The following is a 26,482-nucleotide window of genomic DNA, read 5'->3' as shown; positions in this document are numbered from 1 at the left end:
TTTTACCAGTGCAGGGCCACAGTACATTATATTTCAATTACTTTAAAACACTTTAATTTTTTGGTGTTACTGTTCCTTTAAGTATGTTATAGAATATCCTATTCTTAACAACGTTTCAACTGGTCTTGATTTTGTATTTTCTTATAGTTTTTGAGCTATTTGCCTTTTTTTATGACTTTTTCTAGATTTCAAAACAGGGCAGCCAAAAACTATTGCTCCGAGAAACTACAATTTTATTGTTATTACTACTTTTTATTTCTTATGCTTCTATTCAGCCACTCTACTATTTATGTCGTCCAGTTTATCAAACCACTGCCAGGATGCTAGGGTAATTTGGACCCTAGCAACCTGATTGCTGTTGAAATTCCAAACTGGAGAGCATCTAAACAGCAAGCTAAATAATTAAAAAACCATAGAGACCTTACAAGGCAGGTTTAAAACTTTAAATTAGGAGTCACATCCAACTTCTAAGTTATTGTCTTTATTAAATTAAATACTTTTTTTTTTTTTTTTTTTTTTTTTTTTTTTAAATGAAAGGATGACATAAGACACTGTCATTCATAAAGTGGAGAGGGGCCAACTTCACTTAATTCATTATTATATATCTATATGGTGGGGATGTTGGGTTATATTTTAAGGCCTGACTGTAGAGCATCCGCCTTGGCTGATATTGACTCTCTTCAAATCTATGAAGTCCTGTCAGCACCCAGCAAACCAATTACCCTTTCACACTCCCTTTTAAGAACTTCCCTTACAACAGATTAGTGATAGTATACTCAAGTGGCCCATTCCAAATCCTGCGAACCCCTTCCCCCATTGAATTTTCTTTTTCATTGTAAATGATACAATTTAGATTTTAAAGAGGTGGAGTTTATATTTTATTTACTCATTCCTTATCTTCCCCTTTAACTACAATTTTTAAATTTTTTAGCATTGAATGGAAAGTTTCCCACTGTGGCGTACAGCCAGTGAGTTGTGCATCTTGTCTCCGTTCCTGCCGACTAATCAGTTGGCTCTGACCTCAGTCGTCTGAACCAAAGCTGTTATTTTCCGCCAATGCAGGGGGGATTTCTTGGTAGTAGTTTCATGGATTTGCTTCCCAGCAGAGGTAATCAAGTCTGTAAGGGTGTCAGTCAGCAAAAGGTTAATGGGGTGATGCTCTCCAATCACCCCCTCCTCCCTATCTCTCCCTCCCCAGGCTGTGCACACAGCTTCTTGTCTCAGAGACTGAAAGGAGCTATTCATTCTCACAATACCCAGCACAGACCATGAAACCAGCTGAGCAGGATTCAGTGCCTGCGGGATAACTCCCCCTTCTGCCCTGTCCCCCTCCCGTACAGCCCCTCAACAACCGCCATACTGGGCCGTTCCAGTATTCCATTAACCCCTCCACTTTTCTTGTGGCCTTGTTCCCCCCCAACTTCTTCTCAGGCAGCAGACGAGGGCTTCTGACCTGGCCAAGTCTTACATTCTATGTGAATACTATGTTCCAGTCATGTGAGCACCACAAGCCTATTGTTAAGATCGGCACAGTCACCCCCAGTACCACATTTTCCTCTCTTTGCCACCTGTGCTGGAAACCTGTTCCACGAACGAACCACTACTTCTTTAGGTTAGTGTGCTTAGTCACGTTTTCTCCTCTCTGCCACCCAAACATGACCTTGCCCTGACACTTTTCTATGAAATATTCCTCTGTCCTGAGAGAGGGTTCTCTTTCCCTTTTCCCACCTCTGCCTCTTGTTTTTACAGTGTAGTTACTGTGGTTGCACCGAATCCATCGTTTTTGGATCCTTTCAAATCCTCTGCAAAAGTTTTGGCTGAAAACCAAACCAAATTCAAGCCATAACTGGCCTATTAAATTATGAGAATAAAATAAAAAAAAAAAATGAAACTTTAAAGAGCAAGTCCACTGAAAAACTGTTTTTTTTTTTTGTTTTTTTTTTTTTTTTAAATCATTTCCCTAATGAAAGGAACTGTGATTCTAAAGGTTATTTATAAATGTAATTGCTATTGAAAGCAGTGGTAGATTATCCATTTCTGTTCTCTCTGTCTGACTCTTAAAACAATGGTACAGGGGTCAGGACTTCTCCTTGTCTATTAATCAGCTGGCTTGGCAACATTGTTTCAGGAGTCAGAACTAGCAGAGGAGAGAATATAAAAAGCCAGAGAGATACTGCTTTCCATTGCAATTACATTTTCAACTGAAAACAATTTTTGATGAATGTATATGGGAAAGTTGCTTAGAATAACTCCTCCTAATCTTGAATGTGGACTCAAAAACTTTGTTGGGTTGTGCCCTAGAGCACCTAGCTGGTGAGGGTGCTGACAAGGGAGTGATGAAAAGTTTGTTGGACTGTTATTACTTTCTATGCCTTTCTCCTGGGGGCTTGGGTTGTATAAATTTTGAAGAGGCGGTGCTCGCATTGCCTCCAGCTGGTGTATAAGTGGAAGCATACATCAGCTCTGTGAATTGAGTACAACAGGGTATTTTTTGTTACAAGTATCAGGTTAGGGCTGAGGCTTTACAGCTGTAGGAAAGGGATTGAGGCAACTGGAATGTGTCTGCTGAGATGTATTAGGAAATAACATTAAAAAAAAAAAACTTAAAAAAAAAAATCTTTGTTACCTAGCCCTTTCTGACATTGAAAATTTGTGGTTTTGTCACCAACAATTAGATGTCCTCTGGAATTCTAAAAACAGGCAGAGAGTAAAAGCTGAGGGGGTTAACCTACCCCCCTCCATACTGGTCACCACTACACGCACACAGACAGCTGCAAGGGCACATCTGGCTCGTATTATTTTGGGGAATGAGCGTCTTGGAGGGGGGCTGAGAGTGTATGCATGAGGTGGGGGCTATGAGGGGTGCCTTTAATTATGATTCCCATGCAGTAAAATCCAGCTGCGTTCATAACTTTCTCCGTTTGCTTAACCCCTTCTTGGGTTGTCGTTTTTTCTGATTTGATGGGGATTTCTTTTCCCCAAATCCACAGTACAATGAAGTGTATCACAACCCATATTAACAATCCTATAAAGCATTTAATCTATCTTTTTCACCCAATCCCTTTCCATAGGAGAGCTGTATTAGAAAGTAAAGTTAAAAAAAAAAAAAACATAAAATGGGATTTTTAATTACCTGTATACTGAATTCTTGTATTCCCCCCCCTTGATTGCTAAATACAAGGATTTTTTAGGGTAGGGGTCCCCAACCTTTCTTAATCGTGAGCCACAGTCGAATGTAAAAAGACCCGTAGAGCAACACAAGCTAAGATTGGCTATTAGGGAGCCTCTATGCACACTTATCTGCTTACAGGAGGCTTTATTTGGTAGTAAATCTTGTTTTTATTTAACCAAAACTTGCCACCAAGTCAGGAATTAAAAAATAACTACCTGGTTTGGGGGCAGTGAAAGCAACATCCAAGGGGTTGCTGAGGAGCTACTGATTGGGGGGGATCTAGGGCCTAGTTTTGTTGCAGCACATTTGGATAGGTACCATGCTTTACTTAGTGACTCTCATATACACAAATGGTTGTGCACTGAGCACCCATTCAGGCTTATTGCACTTAAATGGACCCTAGTGAGTTAGTCATGCCCATTGTAATTTTGATACCATAATGTCTTATATGTTGCTGGTGCATGGTGTTAAGAGATTCCACTAATTTATGTTTCGGCACTGTGTGTAAGCTCTGCGGTTCATTGAGACTGTAAATATAGTGCTGGCTAGGAGTCTCCATATGGCATCCAGTTGGCCTAGGAAGTATGTGATCCCTGTGTAATTTCACACCATTGTAGGGGGAAGCTGGTTCATGAATTCTTGACACCTCTAGGGCAGCTGTTAAACTGTTCTTCCATTCATTCCCTATACTGAAACCCCTGAACCCCACTGCAGAACCCTCATTACCTCATGAAGGATACAAAAATGGGTGGAGTACACAAGTGTTCCCGTTTACCATGCAACAAGATTACTAGACAGAAAGTGGGTGCTTGTTCGAGTTGGGGAAAAGGGAGAAAAGACTGTTATCTGCTGCTAATTTAGCCATCCCATCTAATGAAAACATTGGGGTGGTGAGAGGAGATTAAGAGATACTCCTGGGTTAGGGGGATGGAGCTGGCCAAGAGACAATTGACTTAGTGTTCACGTTATGTGGGGCGATAGAGGGTATTGGGGCAGAGAGCAGTCTTTGCCAGATGGAGGGATTGAGAGAGGGGGAGAGCAGGAAGTGGGATGTTGGAGGGAAGCGGTAAATAGCGTGAACAGCTACGGGGCATTTCTCTATGGTGGTGTTCAGATTTCAGCCATGAGAGAGAGCGAGTAAAAGCGGATGTGCCCCTCCACCCCCCATCAGAATACGTCCTGTAAGCAATAACTCTTTCCCTGCTGGAGAGGCCCCCAAGGCATCTTGGGCTTGGTGGAAGTGTGCTACCAGGGTCATAGGACAAGTTTTTGGTAATAAAGGGATTAGACTTAAGTGTATTGTTATTCTCCTATTAGGGGAGACATGCCTCTCCCATGTGTACACTGGAGTTGTGTTTACCAATACTCTTAATAAAAAAAAAAAAAAAAGGGTCCACCCCCCTGCTGAGAGGCTTACTAACCAACCATTCTTTTTCTATGTATTGAAATCTGCTAAAGAATGGTTTGGTCCTACCGTACCTCATGCTGGGCCCTTTTTTTTTTTTATTTACATAAATGACAAAATGGAAAAACTTTTATACTCAACAAGAGAACCAAACTGGGATTTTTACTGTGCCTTTTAATCAGGAGACATATGTCATATGGCCATCTTGTGGTATACACAGTAATCCCTCCCCCTAGGAGCTAGCAGTCTAGTGGAGCATTAGAGGGGGACCTTTACGTGGGCTCAGGATTACATTCTCAGACACGATGGCTCATGTCAGTGTTTGTCACTGGGAGAATTACACTCTCTGACCTCTAAGCTCTGTTTGGGCAAATCATGCAGGTCCTTTTTTTGCTATGTGGATGATGGATGTCCTCGAGGAGAGTCTCTCTTTCAGTCAGGTGTTATTTAGTTTTCCTGACCTTCAGCTATTTATCACTGTTCTCCTTTCAGCGGCTGAATTACTGACATGGCAGTCCACGCCTGTTCTTACTGTGTTGGTGTGTGATCAGTCTGATATGTTCCAGCCCAGACTCTAACAATAGTGCAACACCAAACCAACCCCATTAGGTTTCACTCTCCCTGTAGCTATATTCCATTTTTGGTGCTTTCCTTGTTAAGATGAACATTCCAGAAGACTCAGGGGAAGAGAATTAGCAACAGGTTGCCAAAGGTTGAAAAGCAAATATGAGCTCTTGGATAAGAGTATTTTGTAAGTGTTTACAAAACTTTTGTACTATCATGGAACATAGGGTAAATGGTTACTTTAGTTTCACTGAGGAAGGTTATACAGGGCCCAACCTATGGATATGCTGCTGTTCAGTTAATATTGAAGAACAAATCCCAGCATCACCCAGTCATAACCTGTTGGTTGTAACCTATTGCTCTAAATTATACCTTCTTGCCTTGCCGTCCCTAATGTGCTTTATTTTTTCACAAACAAAATACAATGATGGGGTGCAGTTGTTTATTTACCTTTCCTCCTACACCAGATGTTCCATGGGCCCTAAAAAATAAAGTGTGTCTCTGGGATGTCATTCCTGCTTGTTCCCCTAAACATTGGTTTAGGGTTAAATTCATATTTTTCCATCCTCCGTAAAATATTTAGCGTAATTATACAGATATGGTAACTGAAGCACTTTCTTAACGGAAGTGAGTAGTGGACTCACACTTGCATCACTAAGGTCTCCTCTTTCTGCATCTGTGATTGTTACACTTAGATGTAAATAGAGTTGGCAGGATGGTATGAGTGCAAAGATAAATAGAGTAATAGGACTGAACTTTCCCATTTCATGTCTGGGAGTCATTTTTAGAAGTGTGGTGTTCATATGTACTGTGGCACCCTTACACAACAACAATCAGTTGATGTTGATTCTACCACAGTGTGTTGTGAAGTACAGTCCTTTTTTTGTGACAGTGAAATGAAATGACAAATTGCTTTTTAAACACCAGATTGTTCAGCAACAAATTGCATTTGCTTTGAATTATCTGCAGATAATTCAGTCTCAAGGCGATCAAAAAATTTGCTAATTAGTGATTTTTTTCCCCTTAGTTTTTTTCTTTACAAAGATGCTTGTCCCAGAAAGAATATCTTACTTTCCCTCCAGCTCTTTTTCCTTTGCTAATGGTTCCTATTGTGTGTCATTGAAGAGGTGTCTACCTCTTGTGTGAATAGGCCTCGTTTCCTTGGTAACCCAAGCCAAAGGCCTGGCTGACCTCTGACCATTTGATTGCAATAACCGCCTCATTTGATTGGGCACGGGAGGTAGCATGTAATTTAACACTGTCGATTCCAGGAAATCAAACTATTTAAAAGTGTTGTTTTGGCTCTTGTCTTGAATATGTCTTATGTTAAATATGGGTGTTCTGATTTTTGTTTTAAATCCCTGCAATGGAAATGTCAAGGCAGAGTCCTGTCAAGCTATTTAAATATAATGGCAATTGCTTAAGTGCCAGAGTTGTATTGCCATGTGCAGTAGTAGGTGTATATTGAGGGATTGCAGACCCAAGTGACAGCGATGGGTTAAATGCAATGAAATTTAAGATTCCCCACCCCCTTGTATCACGGCCCCATGTTGCCCCCTGTTGCCCCCTCCCTGAAAGTTGAGGGCCCCAGGAGCTTGGCTTGTACATTCCTCCTGTAACTGGATTTGCAGCTGTTTTGGAAGAAGGGAAAAAAATCAGCCTTAAAATGTGCATGAGAAATCTAAAACAGCTTGTCTTGCTGTCAGAGAGGGATGGTATATGGGGGAAATGTATGGGGGTAATGAGGGAGCGATGGGGTCTGTAGGGGCAGAATAAAGTAGGGGCGCCTGACTGTAGAACAGGGTAAAATGGCTACCCATTCTTGGGGGTTTCTGGATATGGGGTCTTTTGGTAATTTGGAGCAATGTGTCTTGAGAGTTACAGGTGGGTTACGTGTACTGTAGCTAATGCAACAGGTAGCAAATAATATCTATTTCCTGGTTTGTTTTTTTTTAAATGTTTTTATAAAATATCCTTATTTGCTAGCTGTTGCATTAGCTACAGTACACGTAACCCACCTGTAACTCTCAAGCTGTTGCTTAATTGCACTTCATACCAGCATCCTAAGCGAGTGCCGTGCCCAGCTTGGAACTTTTGACCAAAAACTGTATTAAAACAAGCGCCGTGGCCTTTGACTGCCAGTGGGGTTCAGGGAGTTGAAATTCAGCAACATTTGGTAAGCCGGATTTGAACCTTACAATAGCTGATGATCCCTATCAGTCACCTGATAAAAGGATGGGGTCTACCCATCAAAGGTTAACAGCCATGGCTATATATGTATGGGGGGGATGGTTGCATAATATTTGCTTGATAACATTGCCATTTAGATTCTTATTGGTTACGTATATTTTTCCCTCCCAGTTTTTCCTTTCTTTGTCTCTGTGTTGCTCTTCTATCTGTCTAATTCGGGCTGATTTCTGCTGTTGCTTTTGCATGTGTGTTTGTGCAGCTGGGGATGTTAAAGTGGCAACTCCCATGGATGATTTATATCTTGAGTCTAAATCTGACTCACATAAAATGGTCCAGACTTATTATTTTCCTGTATATCAGCTTAGACCAGAGATTTTTTTTTCTTGCTATGTCTAAATCATGGAAAAGGCGTTTAAATACCTGAATGGTTTCATCAGCCTGTAAAATTGTTGGTATGGAACTGTTACAGCAAAATAGCACCCCATGATACAGGCATCAACAGTGCTGTTGTAAAACATGCCTCCCTTAACTATCATGCACTGCAGAATAGAACGGGAAACTGTGGTAAACAGTCATGCATTTGCCATCCTTAATATGCCATCCTTAAACCCAGGGCTGTGGAGTCGGAGGTAATTTTGGGTACCTGGAGTGGGAGTCAGCAAAAAATGAACCGACTCCGACTCCTACTAAATTTAAATGGGAATAAAAAAAAAAATAAAGCAAGTTTAAATGTCTTAATTCACAAACAGTCATAATTAATTACTTCTCTGCTATAAGAATAAAGCCCAATGCAGAGCCAGTAGTTCTGTGGTTAAATGACATGTATGTCTCCTTCCTTTCCTTCAATGAATGTATAAAATATATTAGCATATTAAAAACAGAGGAGTCGGAGTCGGAAGTTTTAGAAACTGAGGAGTCGGAGAATTTATCTACCGACTCCACAGCCCTGGTTAAACCTGTAACAGATTTTTGGGGGGTCTGTCTCCTTGTGGTACTACCTTACTACCAATGTCTCCTCACAGACCTGTACTTACACACAAGCACAGTATTGGTGACACCGGCACAGATATCTAATTGAAGAGGGTATTAGAGTAAGTTATTTTAGTACTTGCTTGGACCCCTCCACCACAAATGTACAAAGTTTTTGAAAAGTGTACACAAAATGTTTGCAATTTGCTGCCTATGTAATAGTAGAGGCGACATTGCTTGCTGTAGCATTCATGTGGCCCTGTAAGCTCCGTGGCCCATTGCTGTGGTGCTGGTAAAAAAGTGAGCTGTCTGTATTTTGTGATTCCATTTTGCACTTGTTGTTGTTTATATACAGAGACAGGCCTTGCACCTGGCTGCTGTACATTAAGTAATGCCACAGCAGGGCCAGCTAAGCACCATCTTAGCGACCCTTTAATGTAGTTAGATTGGTGCCGAGTAGCACTATAGCGAGCCTAACACAGTGGAACTGCAGCACACCTTAATACATCTACTTGGACGCATTGGTTTGAATTATTTGTTTTGAATGCTTTTCCACTGACCTCATGGCCCAAGGGGAGTGCGTAGAATCTCACAAAGCATATGTTTTTCTGTGGAAAAATTTTTGCCTTTTCACTTGTTTAAAGGCGTACTGTGCACTTTCCTTTAGGATCAAAACTACCTAAGCCGTGCTGGCAAGTTTTTTTTGCCAGTGAAAGGAGTTAATAATCCAAGAATGCAGCTTTGGAGTTATACGCAAGATGGAAATGTAAATGGCAAATTTGTCTTTTGTACTTTTTAGTCCTGAGTTTCCAATATATCTGCCTGTCAGCATAACAAATAAGTATGTACAGTGTTTAGAACTGGTATGTGGTATGGTAAAATATTGTCCAGCTCGTGGCATTGATATAGCTGAGCCACATGTGCCACCTTCTCAGTACCTCATCCACTGCCTTCCTGTGTGGGCATTATCACTACCTTACTTTGCTATTGGGGGGGGGGGCATTAAAAAGGATTTGTACATGGCACCCCCAGAAATAATAATTCAAGCATGACTTGTACTAGCTCGATATATTCCCAGCCTTTCCGGGGTGTGTAAACAGTACATGTGCCTGATCATGTCCCGCCTGCTGCTGTTAATCCTTAATATTCGAAGAGACAGTGACAAGCATTTTGTACGGTCACTGACAAAATAGAAATGGACATTTTTATCTGTTTAGAAATATTTGTTTAATTTTGAGGCCTCTGTGGCTTTAAGAGGGGCACCTACAGGCAGAGCTAATCCTTGTGGCAGGTGTAATCCTTTAGGAATGAGGATTGTTTGCTCACCTTGTGTATCTCAGTGGAGCGAGTGCAGGGGGGGGAGTTACGCAGTGAAATCAGTGACAAAGCAAAGCTGTTAGGCTGTTCTGCCCTGACATTTCTTTTCTGCTGCTATTTCCTGGGAATGCAGGGGAAGGAGATATGTGCGCTGACCCTTGAAGAGGGAGACCGTGTGACCCCCAGTGTATTGATGAGCTCTCAAGTTTGAGACATGTTCATTCAGATTCCAAATCCCATGATCCCCCAGGGATTTCTGCTGCATGGGTGCATACACTGAGTGCGTCCACCGGGCAAGCCTGGGGCATACTGGGAGATGTTGTTCACCCAGTGGTAGGCTGAAAAAAAAGGACATTTAATGCACTACAACTTTCAACATTCCTCTACAACCAAGAGGGTTGTGGGAGCTGTAGTTCAGCACCTGGAGGGCCCAAAATAGGTTGGATGTTCTGTTTAGTCACTGGGCGAGAATTTGGTGGTAACCTCACTACTTACCTTAAGCCACAGTGTAAATAAAATAAGTATTGGCTGCACTAATTCAATGCCTTTACCTTTTACCCGACTACATACCACTGCATAATTATCATCATTGTGCGTTGTTGCTATCATTTATTTATATAGCACCAGCATGTTACTCTTTACATCAATGTATAACAAATGGGAGTCTTACAACAATTTGATAAATTGTTACGGGTTACAGAATAAAAGGTAGGCTGAAGGCCTTGCTCACAAGAGCTTTCAATCTACTACATATTCCTACTCTTTGTGTATGTAGGGGGGAGGGCTGAATTTATGGTAACAATTTTTAATGCTGGCAGCGCAAAGTAACCAATGACCTGTTGCCCTGTTTAATAAAGCTACTTTTTATCATATCTTTATTTCCAGAATTAATGGCCCCCTTTTTTTTACCCCTGCTGGAGGGAGTTAAAATTTAGTTCTTGTAGGAAGCCAAAGAGTTAACTGTGCCGCCACCTTTCTTTATTTGTCCGGGGGAGACTAGGGGATCCCTGTCTTGTATTTTTGAATGGCTGCCAGATTTGGGGACTCCCCCTCTTTACCCAAGCTCCTTTCATCCACCGCTTTGGAAGCAGCATCAAAGAGTCTGGCGGAGGAAACATCACCCTGTGCGGGGTCAGTTGGAGGCTGCCTGCAATCCCAAATACACCCCCACCACCTCGTGCCGGGCCTGTAGCAGGCGTGCGCTGCTTTACTTCATCTTTTCTTTTACAGCCTGAGAGCATTTTTTTCTTTTTAAAAAGTAATTTTTTTTTTTTTTTTTTTTACATTTACAACCTTCAGGACTGGTCACACTAATTGCCAGCCTCTATTATCTCTGAGGATTTTTTTTAACCATAAAATGGTCTTTTATCTTTATAGAGTAACTATTTACTCACATACTGGTGTCCGACTGTTTGTGTTTGGGGCCAATTATCCATTATACTAGGTGTTTGGGGGCTGAATTATGATAGAGTGATGTCATAAATATAAGTCAGTGTAGCCTTTGAGCTGGCTGGGGTTCATAATAAACTGTTGGAGGGACACATTCTTCATTTGCATCTCCTGCCCTCTATTCCAATCCAATATTTACTTCGGCAACCGTGACATTATTTATGTATTTTGTTAGGACCTAAAAGTAACTAATTTGATGCCCTTCTAGAGGCGGGCCTGATCCTCAGTTTAAGAACCTCTGTCGTAAAGCTGGTTGTCATTGGCCTTCATCACACTGTTCCCTCCATTGACAGATATGTAAATCTTGTACCTTAGATCTGTCTCTTGGATACTGAAGGCTGTAGTACCTTATAGTCAACCAACATGGCTGCTTATGGTCTTAATATAGAGATGCACGGCATCGGCATCGACTCCAATGCTGCACCAAATTCATCAGTGTTGATAACAAGTGATGCAGTACAGAGCAAGGGTAGTTTGGCATCAGTGGAAAGCACTGTTAAACCTGTTGTTTTTACCAACTTAGGCTCAATGATGGCTGCATAAAAGAACCCTGTGTATTTCTTTATAAATTACAGTAGGATAAATGCCAGCCACATTGCCTTCCCATTTATGATCTGCCCTGGGAAAACACAGGAGAGTGCACAATTTGGGTATTGTAGGAAGTGTTAGCCTTTAAACAACAGTTTATAACTGAACCCCCCCTTCCATTATACACCCCAGAACTCCTCCTGCTTCTTTTTCCAGCGCTATAGGTCTGGGCCCAGCCAAAGTAAACATCCCCAGGGCAGAAGTGACTGGGAGCCTGTGCCACTGGTGTGTAGGGGGGGGGGGGGGGGCTAGAAGACTGGGAGTTAGGAGGGAGGGAAAACTTGGGAGGGGAAGCATTCCTGCAGGCTACAGCAAAGAAAACAGTTCAACATGAAGAAATCTGTGTCTGCGTGTAACTGTCTGGGTAACGATAAAAAAAAAAAACTGATAAAATGAGAAAATGTTCCCTTCTCTTTTCAATCTTCAGCAGAACCTTACGAGGGTTTTCCTATAAAGGGCCAGCTGGGAAGGGAGTTGTAGTCCAACAGCACTCACCACATCTCAACACATCCCTGCCATGAAGGCTAAGCATATTAAACAATTGTTAACACAATGAAATATGTAAAAGCTGGTGAGCTGTAGTTATAATTACTGGGGCCCCCACACAGTGTATTCTAGTCCCAGGTCCCATCACATTACAGCGCAAAGCAGCACTGTGATAGAAATAATGTTTCCCAGCTACCAGAATATGTAGTCGGGGCCTTACAAAGTAGCATTTTGTAGGCAGGAGGAGTGGGGCTAGATTGGTATTGTAGGAATGATGGCGGCAGTAGGGCATGATGGGACAGTTGCCCAGTCTGCAGCCCTTTAGCTGAATATAATTTGGAGCATCCATGGATACAGCCAAAACTTTTCTTTGGGGCCCCACACAGAAAATCATACAGATTGGAAAGAAATGTGTGAGCTAGGGTTGAAATCAGTCCTGGGGGAGTCAGAGAATCATCTGTATGAGGGGGGGAAAGGTTGTTTAGCACTAAAAGGCTGCACTGAGAGAGGGAGGTAGAGGAATGGGGGGTGGAACCCAAAGACATTTGTCTGCTTCAGGTCTGGAAATTGTCAAATGGAACAATAAGTACATTTCCTGTTGAATTGCGCTCTCTGAAGGATTCACAATCTGGCCCCTGCCCCCACTCTGCTCCAGGTCTGAAAGTCTCTGGGCTTTACCTGGGGTTACATACAACATTATTTCTGCTGGGTATTATCTGTCTTTAGAACTACATGAGTTGGGGCATGGTTTATGTCATGTTTAGTGTGCTGGGAATTGTAGTTTAAAATGACTGGCATAGGTTGGAAACCCCTGCTCTTAAATATTTGGCTCCAGCTTCCTATTGTGTGTGAAACGCACGGCCTGTGAATGCCAGCACTTGCATAAACCAGATCTGTACAAATCCAGAGGTTGGATGAACTAAGAAAACAGGAATTCCTAGTGGAAACGATTTAAAATGGCCATAAAGTATTTAAAGCCCCTTCTGCCGTTCTGCTAAATGATGTGGAACTTTTACAAGTGGCAGTGAGCAGAGCCAGTTGTGGGACTGCCTATGTAAGGAGTGCGAGCAGTCTCTCCCCGTGACGGCTTCCTCATGCTCCCCACAGCTGCCTCTTGTCTGCCGCTCGCTGCTGCCACTCTCTTCCTTCTCCCATGTAAACATTCCCAGGATCCTCTAGGATTTATATCTGCCCATACAGGAAGTTTGCTGCCACCCCCACCCGCCTGCACAAAATCCCTAAATCCTCCTGCTGCTGGGAGACAATGGGGCAGGTTACATCCATGACTTTTAATAGTAGAGATGGATCATTTCTAATTGTTACCATGCAAGGGAAGGCTGGCTAAGAAGCCAAGCCTGTATTCACCCTGCTCATTGCTGATGTCAAATGTTTAGCTTTATATTGATAAAATAGATTGTAAGCTCCACTGGCCCTTTTATTTTTTAATAGAGTTGTTTTTTTTTTTTGTTTTTTTTTAATCTGGCATATTTGTGACAATGATTACTCTGATGAGGAGACCTCATCCAGAGACTCTGATGAAACAGTGACCTCTGTTGGCAAAGAATGCTGGCTTTGTATTAAAGCATGCTGTGGGCACCAGTTAAACACCTGTCCCCATATATTCTGTAAATATCTATGGGGCCTGTTGCCTGTCACAGGCAGAGCCTGGCACTCATTCCCAGCCCCTCTGCTGTAGCCTGCTGGGCAATCCAGCTGCGGGGGTCACAATTTCTTCTTTTTCATCCACAAAAGCAGTTACTGAAGACTTCACAGTCTGCTGCCCCTGTATAAATTCTAAAACACTGCCATACAGGAGCAGATTTAGATTTAACGGGAAAAAGGCCCTGTAATTGTTGTGTGAGTAATGTAACCCCTTTAAGGAGTCCCTTTTGTATTCTGCCGCTGCTGAATTGCTACTCTGTATTAACATTTTTTTGTCTTTCAGAAAGCAGCTCTTTTTTTGTGGGTCTGTCCCCCTACTGTGGTGCTATCCCCTAACTGTGTTCTTCTCTTTTATTTCTGCAGTACTTACAGATGAAATGGCCCCTACTGGATTCCCCCAGTACGGCTGGTTTAAAAGATGCCCGGTCGCCATCCCCTGCCCACCTGGTGAGTGCCAACTGTGCCATTTGTCGACCTGCACAAAGGAATTCTTTGTTTTTAGATGTTTTACTCATTTTTATGCTTCCTTGCAAGCCAACCAAGTGATGTGTCTCCGCTTGTTTTTTTTTTTTTTTTTTTTAAAAAGTGCAGCTGTTCCTCCCCTTCCCGTAGTGGTCCATGACTATTGGGGTCAATGCATCGCTATTGTGCAGCTGCTAAATAATCTCAAACAGACACAGGCATTTGATTGTTTGCAGGAACGCGTTAAAATAAATTCAGCAGAGGTGTTCTTAGCGAGGGGGTGTAGACGTACACTAAACACAAGCAGATTAACAAGGCAATAACAGCATTGCCCAGGAAATCATTTCTTGCCATGTGTGCTAATGAGTAGGGGCAATGTTTGAAAAGCTATTCCCTTCATTATATTTATTTCAACTTGCATGGATGAGTCCAGAGCAGCTTAGTCATGTGACTTATAAAAAGTGGATATACACACACACACACTATATAATTACACAAACTCATACTATATAATAAAAAAAAAAATACATACAATTGAATAAAAAAATAAAAAAAAAATATAAATAATATAGTATATATATATATATATATATATATATATATATATATATATATATATATATATATATATATATATATATATATATATATAGTATTGCCTCTGGTAAGGAACCTTGGTTGAAACAGGGTAACGGTGGCCAAACAGAGCCAGATTCCCAAAGCCATCTCAGCAACTGTTCCATATGCAGTTTGGCCACATACAATGTAATGCCCCATATCTGGTTGCTTGGCCCCGTGGCTGTATTCTATGTTTGCTCTTATAAGATTGCCCATTACTTGCTGAAATTATTTAGAACCAGCCTTAAAGTGCATATAAACCTAAAAAAAATAAATTAGTTTTGCCTAATGAAAAAAAAACTTATTTCCAAAACACATAAACAACACATTTTTATTTGTTTTATATTTATTGGTATGTGTAATTGCAATTGAAAATCGTATCTGGCCTGCTGCTACATTATTTCAAAAGTCAGAACCAACAAGGACAGAAAAGGGATATAAACACTGCTTTCAACAGAAAATTACATTTAAAAATACCTATTACATTTGTAATTAATTTATATTGGATTTATACTCTGTTACCATCCCCTTTGAAAAGCTTGACTGTAGCTACCTACAGTGCTGTTTCCCCAAAGCCATTTACACATTCTACTCTACAATGTTTATTTTTCCTCCCTTGCTACAGTACTTATTTAACAGCTAATATTTTTTCACCCATCCAATAAAATTCAGATATAGGGACACGCTTGTACAACCTACACACAGTCAAGCTCTGTCTTGCTGTGCAACACGCATCAACGTCTACTTGCATAACTTTCGCACTAGACTGTACAGTACATAAACTCCTGCATGCTCACTCATGCATGTGTGTGAGTGAGTGTGTGCAGAACAGATTCATCACTGTACACACCATCCCGTCTTTGTTCCCATTTCTAAAGCTTTGTTAGCTCTTGGATTTCTGCCTATTCTTCCGGAATTAGTGCCTCCCCCAATCACTGCCGAGCTTCTCTGTAAGGGAGGGTTACTGCTTTTTTTTTTGGGTTGGGAGACTCTATACAGGCAGCTTAATGAAGGTGAAAAGAGGTGGCCCCCCCAGGCAAGGAAGCAGAAACCCTATTTGTCTCTTGCGCACACCTGTGCCAGGAATAGGATTCAAACTGCTCGGCTCGTTTCCCACCTCGGATTAATTGGTGTAGTGATGACTGCTTATTTTGACGAGGGTTTATACCTTAATTTAAGGTTTGAGAGAGAGATGCTGCCTTTCTTGAACCTATTGCCATGTATTAAATAATATTGTGCTGTATCTGGCACATAGCTATAGTATGTATAGTATTTATGTGTTCTGTAAAAGCAATGACTACTGGACACCTAATTGGTATACAAATACTTGCTTATACATGTCTGCTAGCTAATCTTAAATATACTTTTCCCCCATCTCTTGTGGATTTCCCTTAGTCATTCTGCACCCTATACCTGTTTAAATACAACCCCAGACACGATGCTGGGAGTTTTAACCCAACAAATTAAGTATCAAAGGGAAACATATTGTAAGAATTCCTACTCAAGGAGTCTCTGGTCTTTAATAGCAATGTTTGGAGATGTCTTTTCCATATTTATTCTACATGGAATGCTGTTCCTCCTGTTTAACAATATATAGGGAATAATGTTCCCCCTGTTGTGTAAGGATATTCCTAAGAGTCCCAATAAGAAGGCATTAGCCACAGGCCGAGTGCATTGATATGTCATGGAATTCTGCTAATTTCCTTGTGTTTTTACAAGTGACCTCACTAACTGATGACATCACAAAGTACCATTTACAAGGAAATATTGTACAGGATATTCATTTCTTAAAGGGAAACACCACTCAAAAACAGTGAAATAAAATGTAACTTTTTGGTATGAATGAATTAAAATTGAATTGGTTTTACATGTAATTGTTATAAGCAGTGTTTGTATGGCTGTTACTATTCTCTGCACTATTGGTTCTGAGTCTTGAACTAATGTAGCAGAAGCCAGCTGGTTAACAGACTTGGACAGACTTCTGCCACTTTCAGGCCAATTAGCACCTGGGCAGCCAATCACATTTTTGCTTTTATTATTCTTTCTGCAGCTGACTAAACACAAAAGCTAATTACTGAATGGTTGCTATGGGTTACTGCCCATGTGCACCGTTGGCTGGTATTAGTAAATGAGCCTTAATTGTTTCACTAGTCAAACCCAGAGAACTGAAAGGGATAGATAAATAAATATTGCTTCAATTTCCATTACGTTTACAAATATGTTTTAAAGGACAAGTAAAGCTGAATTTGCTGAGGGGAACCCCCTCCACCCGTTGGTGACCTATTTATCATTCTGTCTTTCCTTTCCCCCACAGTCCAACAAGGTTCCGGTGGTACAGCACCCACACCACATGCACCCACTGACACCTCTCATCACCTACAGCAATGAACACTTCTCTCCGGGAACCCCTCCTGGGCACCTCTCTCCAGAGATAGACCCAAAGACTGGTAAGAAGGGGACATATCTTGTATTCTTTTGGCTACTATAGTATTTACCTGACTGTATAGAAGCATACTGCTTTTAACTATTATCTGTCTGCACAGTACTGTATAGCCTTAGTTTTGTATGTGGTTGTTTTGTGGGTTTCTTTCCTTGTGTGTGTGGCACTTATTATTTAAAAATATTTACCATTTAAACTGAATTCTTTCACAGGGATCCCTCGCCCACCTCACCCATCAGAGCTATCTCCATATTATCCACTTTCTCCAGGGGCAGTGGGACAGATTCCTCACCCGCTTGGCTGGCTAGTACCTCAGTAAGTGCAACTTGGGTAAAAGGGTGTTACTGTTAGCTTTTTTTTTTTATCCTGTCTAGGGCACGTAGTGTAACATATTGCCTGTTTTTGGAACTGCACAGCTTGAATTATGTTTAATTGTGGCCTGTATGGCTACATACTAGGTATATGTATTTAAGTTTTGTTTGTTCTTCATTCTCACTCTTGGCTTGTTCTTCAGGCAGGGCCAGCCAATGTACTCCATCCCTCCTGGCGGATTCAGGCACCCATATCCTGCACTGGCAATGAACGCCTCTATGTCCAGGTGAGATGCTATGCGACACAACATGCACATTATGCAGATATTGCCAGTAGAGTTATACAGAGAATGGCTAGCCCTTAAACTCTTCTGTATAACAACCAGAGGTGATTTTTAAGTGATAGATTCAATGAATGATCAGCTCATATGCAGAAATGCAAACATACAGAGAAGGAATGAATTGCTTATGCAGTAATCTGTGCAATTACATTTTAGGTAAAATAAACCTTCCTTGTAATTCAGTTCTGTTTTAGTTAACAGAGATAGCTCTGTGCAATTTGGCAAGAGATGTTTTGATTCTTATACCTATTTTGTCCTTATGTGTCCTCAGTTTGGTGTCCAGCCGGTTTTCGCCTCACATGGTGCCACCGCCACATCATGGCCTTCATACCTCGGGGATCCCGCACCCTGCCATTGTTTCACCCATCGTGAAACAGGAGCCATCCTCTGGGAACATCAGTCCTAACCTCATCACGTGAGTGTCCCCTTAGTTTTGCCACTAGAGAAGTTTGGGGCCCAATACCAACAGAAAGGAATTTATTAACAACTAGAATATCATGTCACAGAGGTTCAATTCCTACTAGTGCAATTAAATCATATTCTGATAAAGAAGCTTGAGTAAAAGAATGTTTGTGTAACACATCCTCGCTTTTTCAGAGAGGGAGTCAAGGGAAGGGTGGAGGTTGCCAATGAGCTGAGGTGTTGAAGGATGGTGGTTTAAGGAACGTAATGATATATGGAAGTGAAAAGAACAAATTGTAATTGGGTGTTGCTTTAGCCTTGGGTGCAGTCATATATGCTGTGTAATATTCCTATTTTATTTGCATTGCAGGAAGCCCAGTGTAGTAGTAAAGAAGGAAGAAGAGAAGAAGCCTCATATTAAAAAGCCACTGAATGCCTTTATGCTGTACATGAAAGAGATGAGAGCTAAGGTGGTGGCAGAGTGTACCCTGAAAGAGAGCGCAGCTATCAACCAGATTCTAGGACGTAGGGTGAGTACTTAAGGTTTAACCTTTCAGAATATCGCTTCTGAAAACCCCTTTCCCTCTACTCCATCACTAACGTTTTGCCCATTGTCTCCTTTTTAGTGGCATTCATTGTCTCGGGAAGAGCAGGCCAAGTACTATGAGCTGGCACGGAAAGAGAGGCAACTTCATTCTCAGCTGTACCCCACCTGGTCTGCACGTGACAACTATGTAAGTTTATTTTGTGCTTCTACTGGTTGTACAAGTGCCTTTCTATACAGAGTTATGTCCCTCCACCGAAAAGGTTTCTCTTGAAATGACCTGGCCTTTCTTTATTTTTAGGGCAAAAGAAAGAAACGGAAGAGAGATAAGCAGTCACCTGAAATGGAAAGTAAGTATGGCTATATGGCCAAACAAACACACAAACTAGTGGTTTATACATTTGTCCAGAGGAAAAGATCTATGTAAATCACAATTTATTCTGTTGTTCTCACAACTTTATCCTCATGGTATGCTGTCATTCGTATAACAAAAAAATGCTTGCTTTGCTTTAGTTTTTACCAGTTGCAGCAAATAATTGTGATCGCTCATCCCACAACATTCCTAGCAAGTCCTGTATGACATGCTCCTTCAGCACTAGTATAGGGGAGAGAGTTGCTGTTGGGGCAATAAGTGGCTGTGCCATTCCATAGCAGCCTTCACAGTGCTGAATGACTGGCATCTGACAAGTTCTGTTATCGGCTGTTTGGGCCACCTGACAAGATGGCGAATGAAGCCCTAAACAAATTGCTTCCTCTATCCTATTTTTTTATACAGATACCAGTACCCATTTTCATTTATCTCTGTTAGCGACTATGCTGTTGTACAAGTTTTGGGCATTACTTCCCCTTTTTATTGACTTACTCAATTTTCTTTTCTCTACAGTTACAAAGACAAAGAAGATGTGTGTTCAGCACCTTCCAGCAGATAAGTCCTGTGACAGTCCCGCTTCTTCACATGGCAGCATGCTGGACTCACCAGCCACTCCGTCTGCTGCTCTGGCTTCTCCTGCAGCACCCGCTGCCACCCATTCAGAGCAAGCTCAGCCACTCTCCCTCACCACCAAGCCTGAAGCTAGAGCGCAGCTCTCTCTCAGCCACTCTGCTGCTTTCCTGGCTTCCAAATCGCCTCCATCCTCAAGTCTTTCAGGATCCCTGTCTTCCCCAGTTGGCTCTCCGCTGCTGTCCAGACCAATCCCACTGACATCTTCCATTCTGTCCCCACCGTGCGTCTTCCCCTCTGCACTGCAAGCACTACCACTGCTGCAGGCACAGCCCCTCTCTCTGGTGACCAAATCCAGTGACTGATGAAAGAGAGACTATATACCTGGACAACCAGGACTTGATCACCCAAAAGCACTAGTGCTGTGTGGATCTGGATGTACAATGCTCTGCACTAGTGTATCAATTGTCTGCAGATATGGACTGCTGTCTGCATTGGTGTATATGATGTCCTGAGTATATGGACTGTTACACTGCTTTTCATTCTCCGGTATAATGTAGCTATGGACACAGCTCTGCACTGGTGCATATATATATATATATATTTACTTTTGGCATTGTGTGTAACCCTCTGCAGATGCACATGTGGGAAGCTCATCCGTGCACAGGAGAACAGTCCTCCTTTTTTTTTTCTTTTTATATGATGGACCTTGAACCTCTCCATGTTTGCTGCACAAAAGGGCACGTGCATCAATGGCGGCAGCAGCACCCATGGATCCAATTCCAGCATAGGCAATGCATTGTGTTATTGCAGGCTCATTGCTGAGGCACCCAGGCTATACCTCCTCTCCAGCATTCAGCAGCTTCAACAAAGATGGCAGCTGCCAACAGACCTGCAAGAATTATTGGTCAATATTTGACCTGCTGGCTCCAGCTCTGCAGATCACACCCGTCCATCTTCTACTTTTCTCATTATTATCCGGGAAAGACACTTTTATTTTTCATCAGTCGGGAAGAAAACTTAACTATTAATTTTAGTCAGTCACAACAGCGGAAAGTGTAAATTGTACATAAGAGTGCGTCCGAGGGGTTGGTGCATGTTTATTTTGTTAGGTTAATCTTTATATGTTACTTTTTTTTTTAATTCTTTAATAAAGGGGCAAAAGCAAGTTCTTGCCTGCAAGTGCTGGTCCGGATGCCAGAGCCAAATTTTCAACGCTGCTTTTGGCATTGCCCAGGTTACTATTTTCCTCCCCCTTCACTTGTTCTGTTCCATTCCAGTCCTCTCTTTCAAGTTTATTTTATTTTTTTAATGGAAAAAAAGGAAAAAAAAATCTTGAAAATGTGACCTTTTTTTGTAACAAAATAGAAAATATATTGTGTTTTAAAAATACATCTGTTGGTTTTTCAATATATCTTGTCCTTTTTCATTCTGTTCTAAATGATTCTTTATAGAGCATGGGCTGTTTGAAATCAGTGGTTTAAAGGCTGTGGCGCAGTAACTGTGGATCCCTTGCCACGTATGGCATTGGACAATACTATGAGCAGGCCCGAGTTCATTAAAGGGGGACTTAAGACTGAAAAATATGTTTAGGAACACAGAATTTTATATACAGAACAGTACCAGCCCAGAGGTTCAGCAGCTTTATACAAATAATGATCCAGGCCTTCAAAATTGTCCACAGGAGCTCCCGATCTAGGATCTTGTTTGGCCACTTTTTAAGTGTCAGAGGCACTGCAGATACTCTGGGCTGCTGCTGAACTCAGGAGTCCTTCATAATCAAGCAGAAACTGTTGACATGTAATCAGAATTACTTTGTATTGTGACATTTATATTGTGAATAAAGTACCCCCTATTGTAAAATATAAGTATAAGTCACTGAGGAGTTCCATGACTATAAAAGCACAAGGCCAAAGGCTGAGTGCTTTAAAACAAGTTATGGAACTCTGAGGTGATGTTTAATATCCTTATTTTTTAACAGGGGGCACCTTGTTTATTATAAATACACAAGTTTGAGTGTGTCATGTGACCGAAAATACATCACTAAGAACTGGCATCTGCTGTGGCACAGATCTTTACCAGGGCTATGGTTGCTTTGAGCTACTGAACAAGCCCAAAACATAATTTGTTGCATTTATAGCCCACTTCTTAGTTAAACTTTAGTTCTATGTTGATTCATGCAAACATGGCAGTTCTTATTTATAACAACTGATTATTGGGAGCACAGGGCAACTACTTGAGCATTGTACTGCTAGTAAGAAGCAATCCATTGTGGTGGAGTACTGCTGCTAGTCCAGTAGAAATCCAAATGGCTTTTGTGCCGTAGCCATGAATGCAGTGGAGCAACTCCCAAGTGAGCAGGGAGCCCTTCCCCCATTAAGGCCCATCGGTTGGCATGCACTGTTGTGTCGGGAAATTCTGCTGCGGGAAGGAATATTTGGGAAATTAGCAGCCTGCTGTAGCAAAGATTTATCACAGGCAACTAAACTCTCTGTGGCAATTAGTCGCTTTGACTTTTAAAAACTCTAGCAGTGACTAATCGCAGAGATTTAGCTGCCATAAATTTAATATATGAGTTCCAGGTATAGAGGAGAGCACCATAAAGCAGAATATCTGCTGAAAAACTTTTATTTCAGACCACAGCACACAACATATTTCGGGCAATGTGACGCCCTTTGTCAAATGTGAAACATTTTTTAACAGTGTGAACATTTTAAAACCTTAACCCCACCCCTTGTGTCCATTGATTGGTATTAAATCAAGGGGTGGGGTTAAGGTTTTAAAATGTTCACACCGTGCTTTATGGTGCTCTCCTCTACCTGGGATTGTGCTGAAGGCTTAGCGGTGTGCCTTTTGAGGATTGATGAATCAAGCCTGAACGAAAGGCTGTGCGGTTGAATACCTATATTTTAATATATGAGTTGTTGCGTGTACCAAAAAAGCATACGGTCCACTTGGTGTCTTTGCAGATGGCTGCTGGTACGACATAACCGCAACTGCCAAAAAAATGTAGGAGAAGGCAATTTCCAGCAGTGATGTGATTTAATAGTTCACATTGACACCAATAAAAAGTTAGCTGTTCTAAGCTCTCGCTTAACTTAACATCCTGTGTGCCATTGTCCTAAAAGTTGATACCTGTCATAGCGCTTATCTGCTTGCTGAAAGCCCCAAAATTGCCTTTGGTAGCCACTCTTGCCTTGAAAGGGAAATGCCTGACAGTACTAGTATTGAGCTCCAAGAGTATTTTTAGGTTGAAACCCTCTTGGGCATTTTCTATTCAAGGAAATAGGAGCCTCGGGAAGTGATTTTAGGGAGATTGGAGTCATTTATGTGCTATTTATGAATTTTGATCTGATAAGGCATGGTTTGGCACCTCCCATTTTGTTGCATGAAAACTACAACTTTTTTGTATTGTTGTTCAAAAGCCAGCGTCAAAAAAAAATAAATAAAAAAACCTTAAAATCTCTAAAACTGCAAAGCAAATAAAGATCTTCCAGTTATAAAAGGGACATCTGCCACTGACTTATACATGATCTGCACAGGTTTTAGAGGGCATATTTTTGCATTCAGATTTGTTGCAGTTTTGTTGCATTTTTTTCATCAACAAAATCGTGTTTTGGCATCAAAAAACCCACACTGAAAAAAATCTATAGAAAACCCAGTAATACTGGGTGGTAATGTAAAAAAAGGGGTCTTAACTTTGGTCTTGTAACCCACAGCAACCAATAGGTACTTGTCAGTTGTTTGAATACAAAGATCTGAATGGTTGCTCTGGGTTAGTAGATGTGAGCAAACATAACACTTTTTAGAATGTTACCCTGTTAGTATACTATACATGATATAAATATACTGGACATGCCCGCTTCCTCATTGTTTTGGCTTTAAAGAGGGGCCTGTTTATGGTTTGGGAGGATGCTCACGGTGAGGCCAGCGATATAGGAGCTATACTGATGCAGTTGCCTTACTTGCCAGTGTTGTACAAGGACCTGTGTGTCTAAAGTAACGCTGGTGAGGACAAGTGAGGGAAATGCATTGTCAGCAGGGGGCAACTGTGGACAAAAGGGCAGACATCTGCACTGTGCATTCATTGACTGACTTGTAAGGCAACAATAACATGGACTATGAATGCAGATATAAAGGTGGAGTGAGAGCAGTCAGGGCCTTTTTTTTGCAACTGAGACTTTCAGAGAATGGTACCAATTTGGATACATTTTATGGAGGTGTTTAATTTGGCATATAAATAACAAGCTGTTTTCAAGCAAACTGTAACTAAGTCTAGTGCCACATTGGGCGAATTCTCGCGGTGTTGGATAAATCCAAGCCGAGTATGTGCCCTTACCTGGGCCCAGGTACAGCCACAGTAAGTGTAATTTGGTGAAGCTGCATACACGAGCAGTTCTGCACCACATTCTGCTTCATGTGCCTGCACCAGGGCCGACACAGTGGCTCCAAGTGCATACATAACAGATTTGTGGCTGCACTTGGAGCCACAAAGTGTAGGTGTGGATACTTGATCTGTATTTATCCACAGGCTGTGGCAATAGATAAGGAGCACATGAAGGGCTTTGGTTGCAAGACTGAGACCTGACTACAGACACTACTGAGAAAAATGGAATAAATGGAAAATTTACGAGTTCTAGTAACCCACAGCAACCATAGAGCAGGTTGTCCTTTTGATTCATGAGGGGGAATTGCCTTAAGGTAGCCATGCATGGTAAGATCCTCGCCAAACTGAGTGGATTTTATCCCAGATTCCTCACCAAATGAGTGGATCTTTTCCCTTATATGGCCACCTAAATGTGGGTGATATCGGGCTACTTTGATCATTTGGCTGATGCAGCCCCCAATCCAATGGATCAAACCTGCCCAATTGAGAATTTAAGGTCAGATATCGTTCTGGTGAGCCCATCAGGTTTGCTCATACATGGGCAGATAAGCTGCCGAATCGGTCTGAAGGACCTAAATTGGCAGCTAAAATCTGCCATTTTGCCTATCAAGGTAGGCTAAGATGTCTTAAATAAGTAAGAAAACCGTCTACTATAAAATGATGTGCCAGGTAGAAGTTTCCCAACACACACCTTGAGAAGGGGCTTCAGAACCCATGCTGACCCATTCCATCTGATGATGTCACCATAGTTGGGGAGGGCCTTTGTGGCCTGAACCCATATGACTCCTGCACTCTTGAGGAATCAAGGGAGGAGACATGCTGAGTAGCCGGTAGTGTTGCTGCCCGGCCGGTATTTCAGCAACTTGGAAAGTGGAATAACTGGATGAGGTGGACTGAAACAGCCAAAAGAAGAGGCCAATTATATTTGTTCAAATATTACTGCTCAGAAATGCAAGCAGAATTATACTACTCTCCCTAATCTGACTCCTGGGGCACAAGGATGATCTATAATAATCCATTATCACAAAAATAGCAGCAGTATGACAGCTCCCACCAACCTCAATAAGCAGAGATGTATAGTTAAGAAACTTTATGGAAGAATAAATTAAAGGCAACCATTGATTTTAAGTAGCAGTCAGTATGGCAATACTTTTTATGAATGGCTTTTCCTAAAACAAAAAGTGTTCCCATGAAAGTTAGAAGTTACTGCTTGGTAATTCAGAGTAACCATTCCACCTTTTTACTTACAGCAACAGAGCAATCATATCGACTCCCATTGATCTAGATAAATAAGGCAGGCTCCCTAATGTATCAATGTATCAAGTGACTATGCTTGGAGTTGTTGGCTAAAGGTGGCCATACACAGGCATATTTCAGCTTCTGATTCGAGTCCTTTAGACCGATTAGGCAGATTATCTGGGGATCCTCAGCAGCCCTATCTGACTAATATCTTGGCAAAAATCAGCCAGGTGTCAATCAGGTTTGATTTTTTATTTGGGTTGGGGGGCTGCATTGGCTCCTTAATGCAGTCCTCGCTCCAACTTTTCATATCCCCTACATTGTAATACCATTGCTTGGCCCTGGGGCATATTGGGGAAAGATTTGCTTGTTTGGCGACCACTTACCTTGTATGGCCACCTTAAGTAGCTGTCGTCGGGTTTAAAGGGGCTGGATACCCACATGTTCAACATGAGTGCAATGAATAGGAGTTGTGCTGAACATACTTTCTGCCTATTGTTTTAAGCACAAGAAAATCTGTTTTTTGTTATTTATTGAGCTAAACAGAGAAACTGGAGCTCTGCCACGTAAGGTTCTTGCAATGTAGATAAATAGATCCCCAGTATATAACCCCTCTCCCTTCTTTTATTGGGAGAAAGAAGGAGGGCTGGTCTAATGTTCTTCTGTTCAGCATATCTGAAAAATGTGAGAAAAGTTATCTTTCTCCTGACAAGTTCCTCAACTGGATCATGGTTGGAAACTGACCAGCAGGTGGCGCTGTTGTAACAAAATGAATTTATATTAACTATACATATTTCCATTAATACCTCTGGAAAAAATATAATGAATGTAAATTGCAGATGGGCTTAGAATAGCACTCCCATCAATTTTACATTCACTTCTATATACCCATGAGCCACATTTAAATGGAAAAAGTTCCTGGGGTTGCCTATAAGAGCTATAATTGGCTACTTAATAGCCCCTATTTGGACTGGCAGCCTACAGAAGGCTTTGTTT

The 26,482-nt window shown here is 41.6% G+C and overlaps 1 protein-coding gene across 1 annotated transcript in view; it reads left to right on the top strand.

Moving 5' to 3' along the window:
- tcf7l1 (transcription factor 7 like 1) overlaps nt 1-21,250 on the top strand; it is a 35,307-nt gene extending 14,057 nt beyond the window's left edge. Inside the window, 9 exon segments of the mRNA NM_001005640.1 lie at nt 14,166-14,249; nt 17,197-17,329; nt 17,535-17,637; nt 17,837-17,920; nt 18,246-18,389; nt 18,747-18,906; nt 19,003-19,110; nt 19,222-19,270; nt 19,804-21,250. Coding sequence (NP_001005640.1) covers nt 14,166-14,249; nt 17,197-17,329; nt 17,535-17,637; nt 17,837-17,920; nt 18,246-18,389; nt 18,747-18,906; nt 19,003-19,110; nt 19,222-19,270; nt 19,804-20,225 — 1,287 coding nt within the window. The 3' untranslated portion in view covers nt 20,226-21,250.
- Nucleotides 21,251-26,482: the final 5,232 nt, after the last annotated feature.

This window comes from Xenopus tropicalis, chromosome 3 (genome assembly GCF_000004195.4).
Source record: "Xenopus tropicalis strain Nigerian chromosome 3, UCB_Xtro_10.0, whole genome shotgun sequence".
Lineage (NCBI taxonomy): Eukaryota > Metazoa > Chordata > Amphibia > Anura > Pipidae > Xenopus > Xenopus tropicalis.
This window is presented reverse-complemented; position numbering and strand designations above follow the sequence as displayed.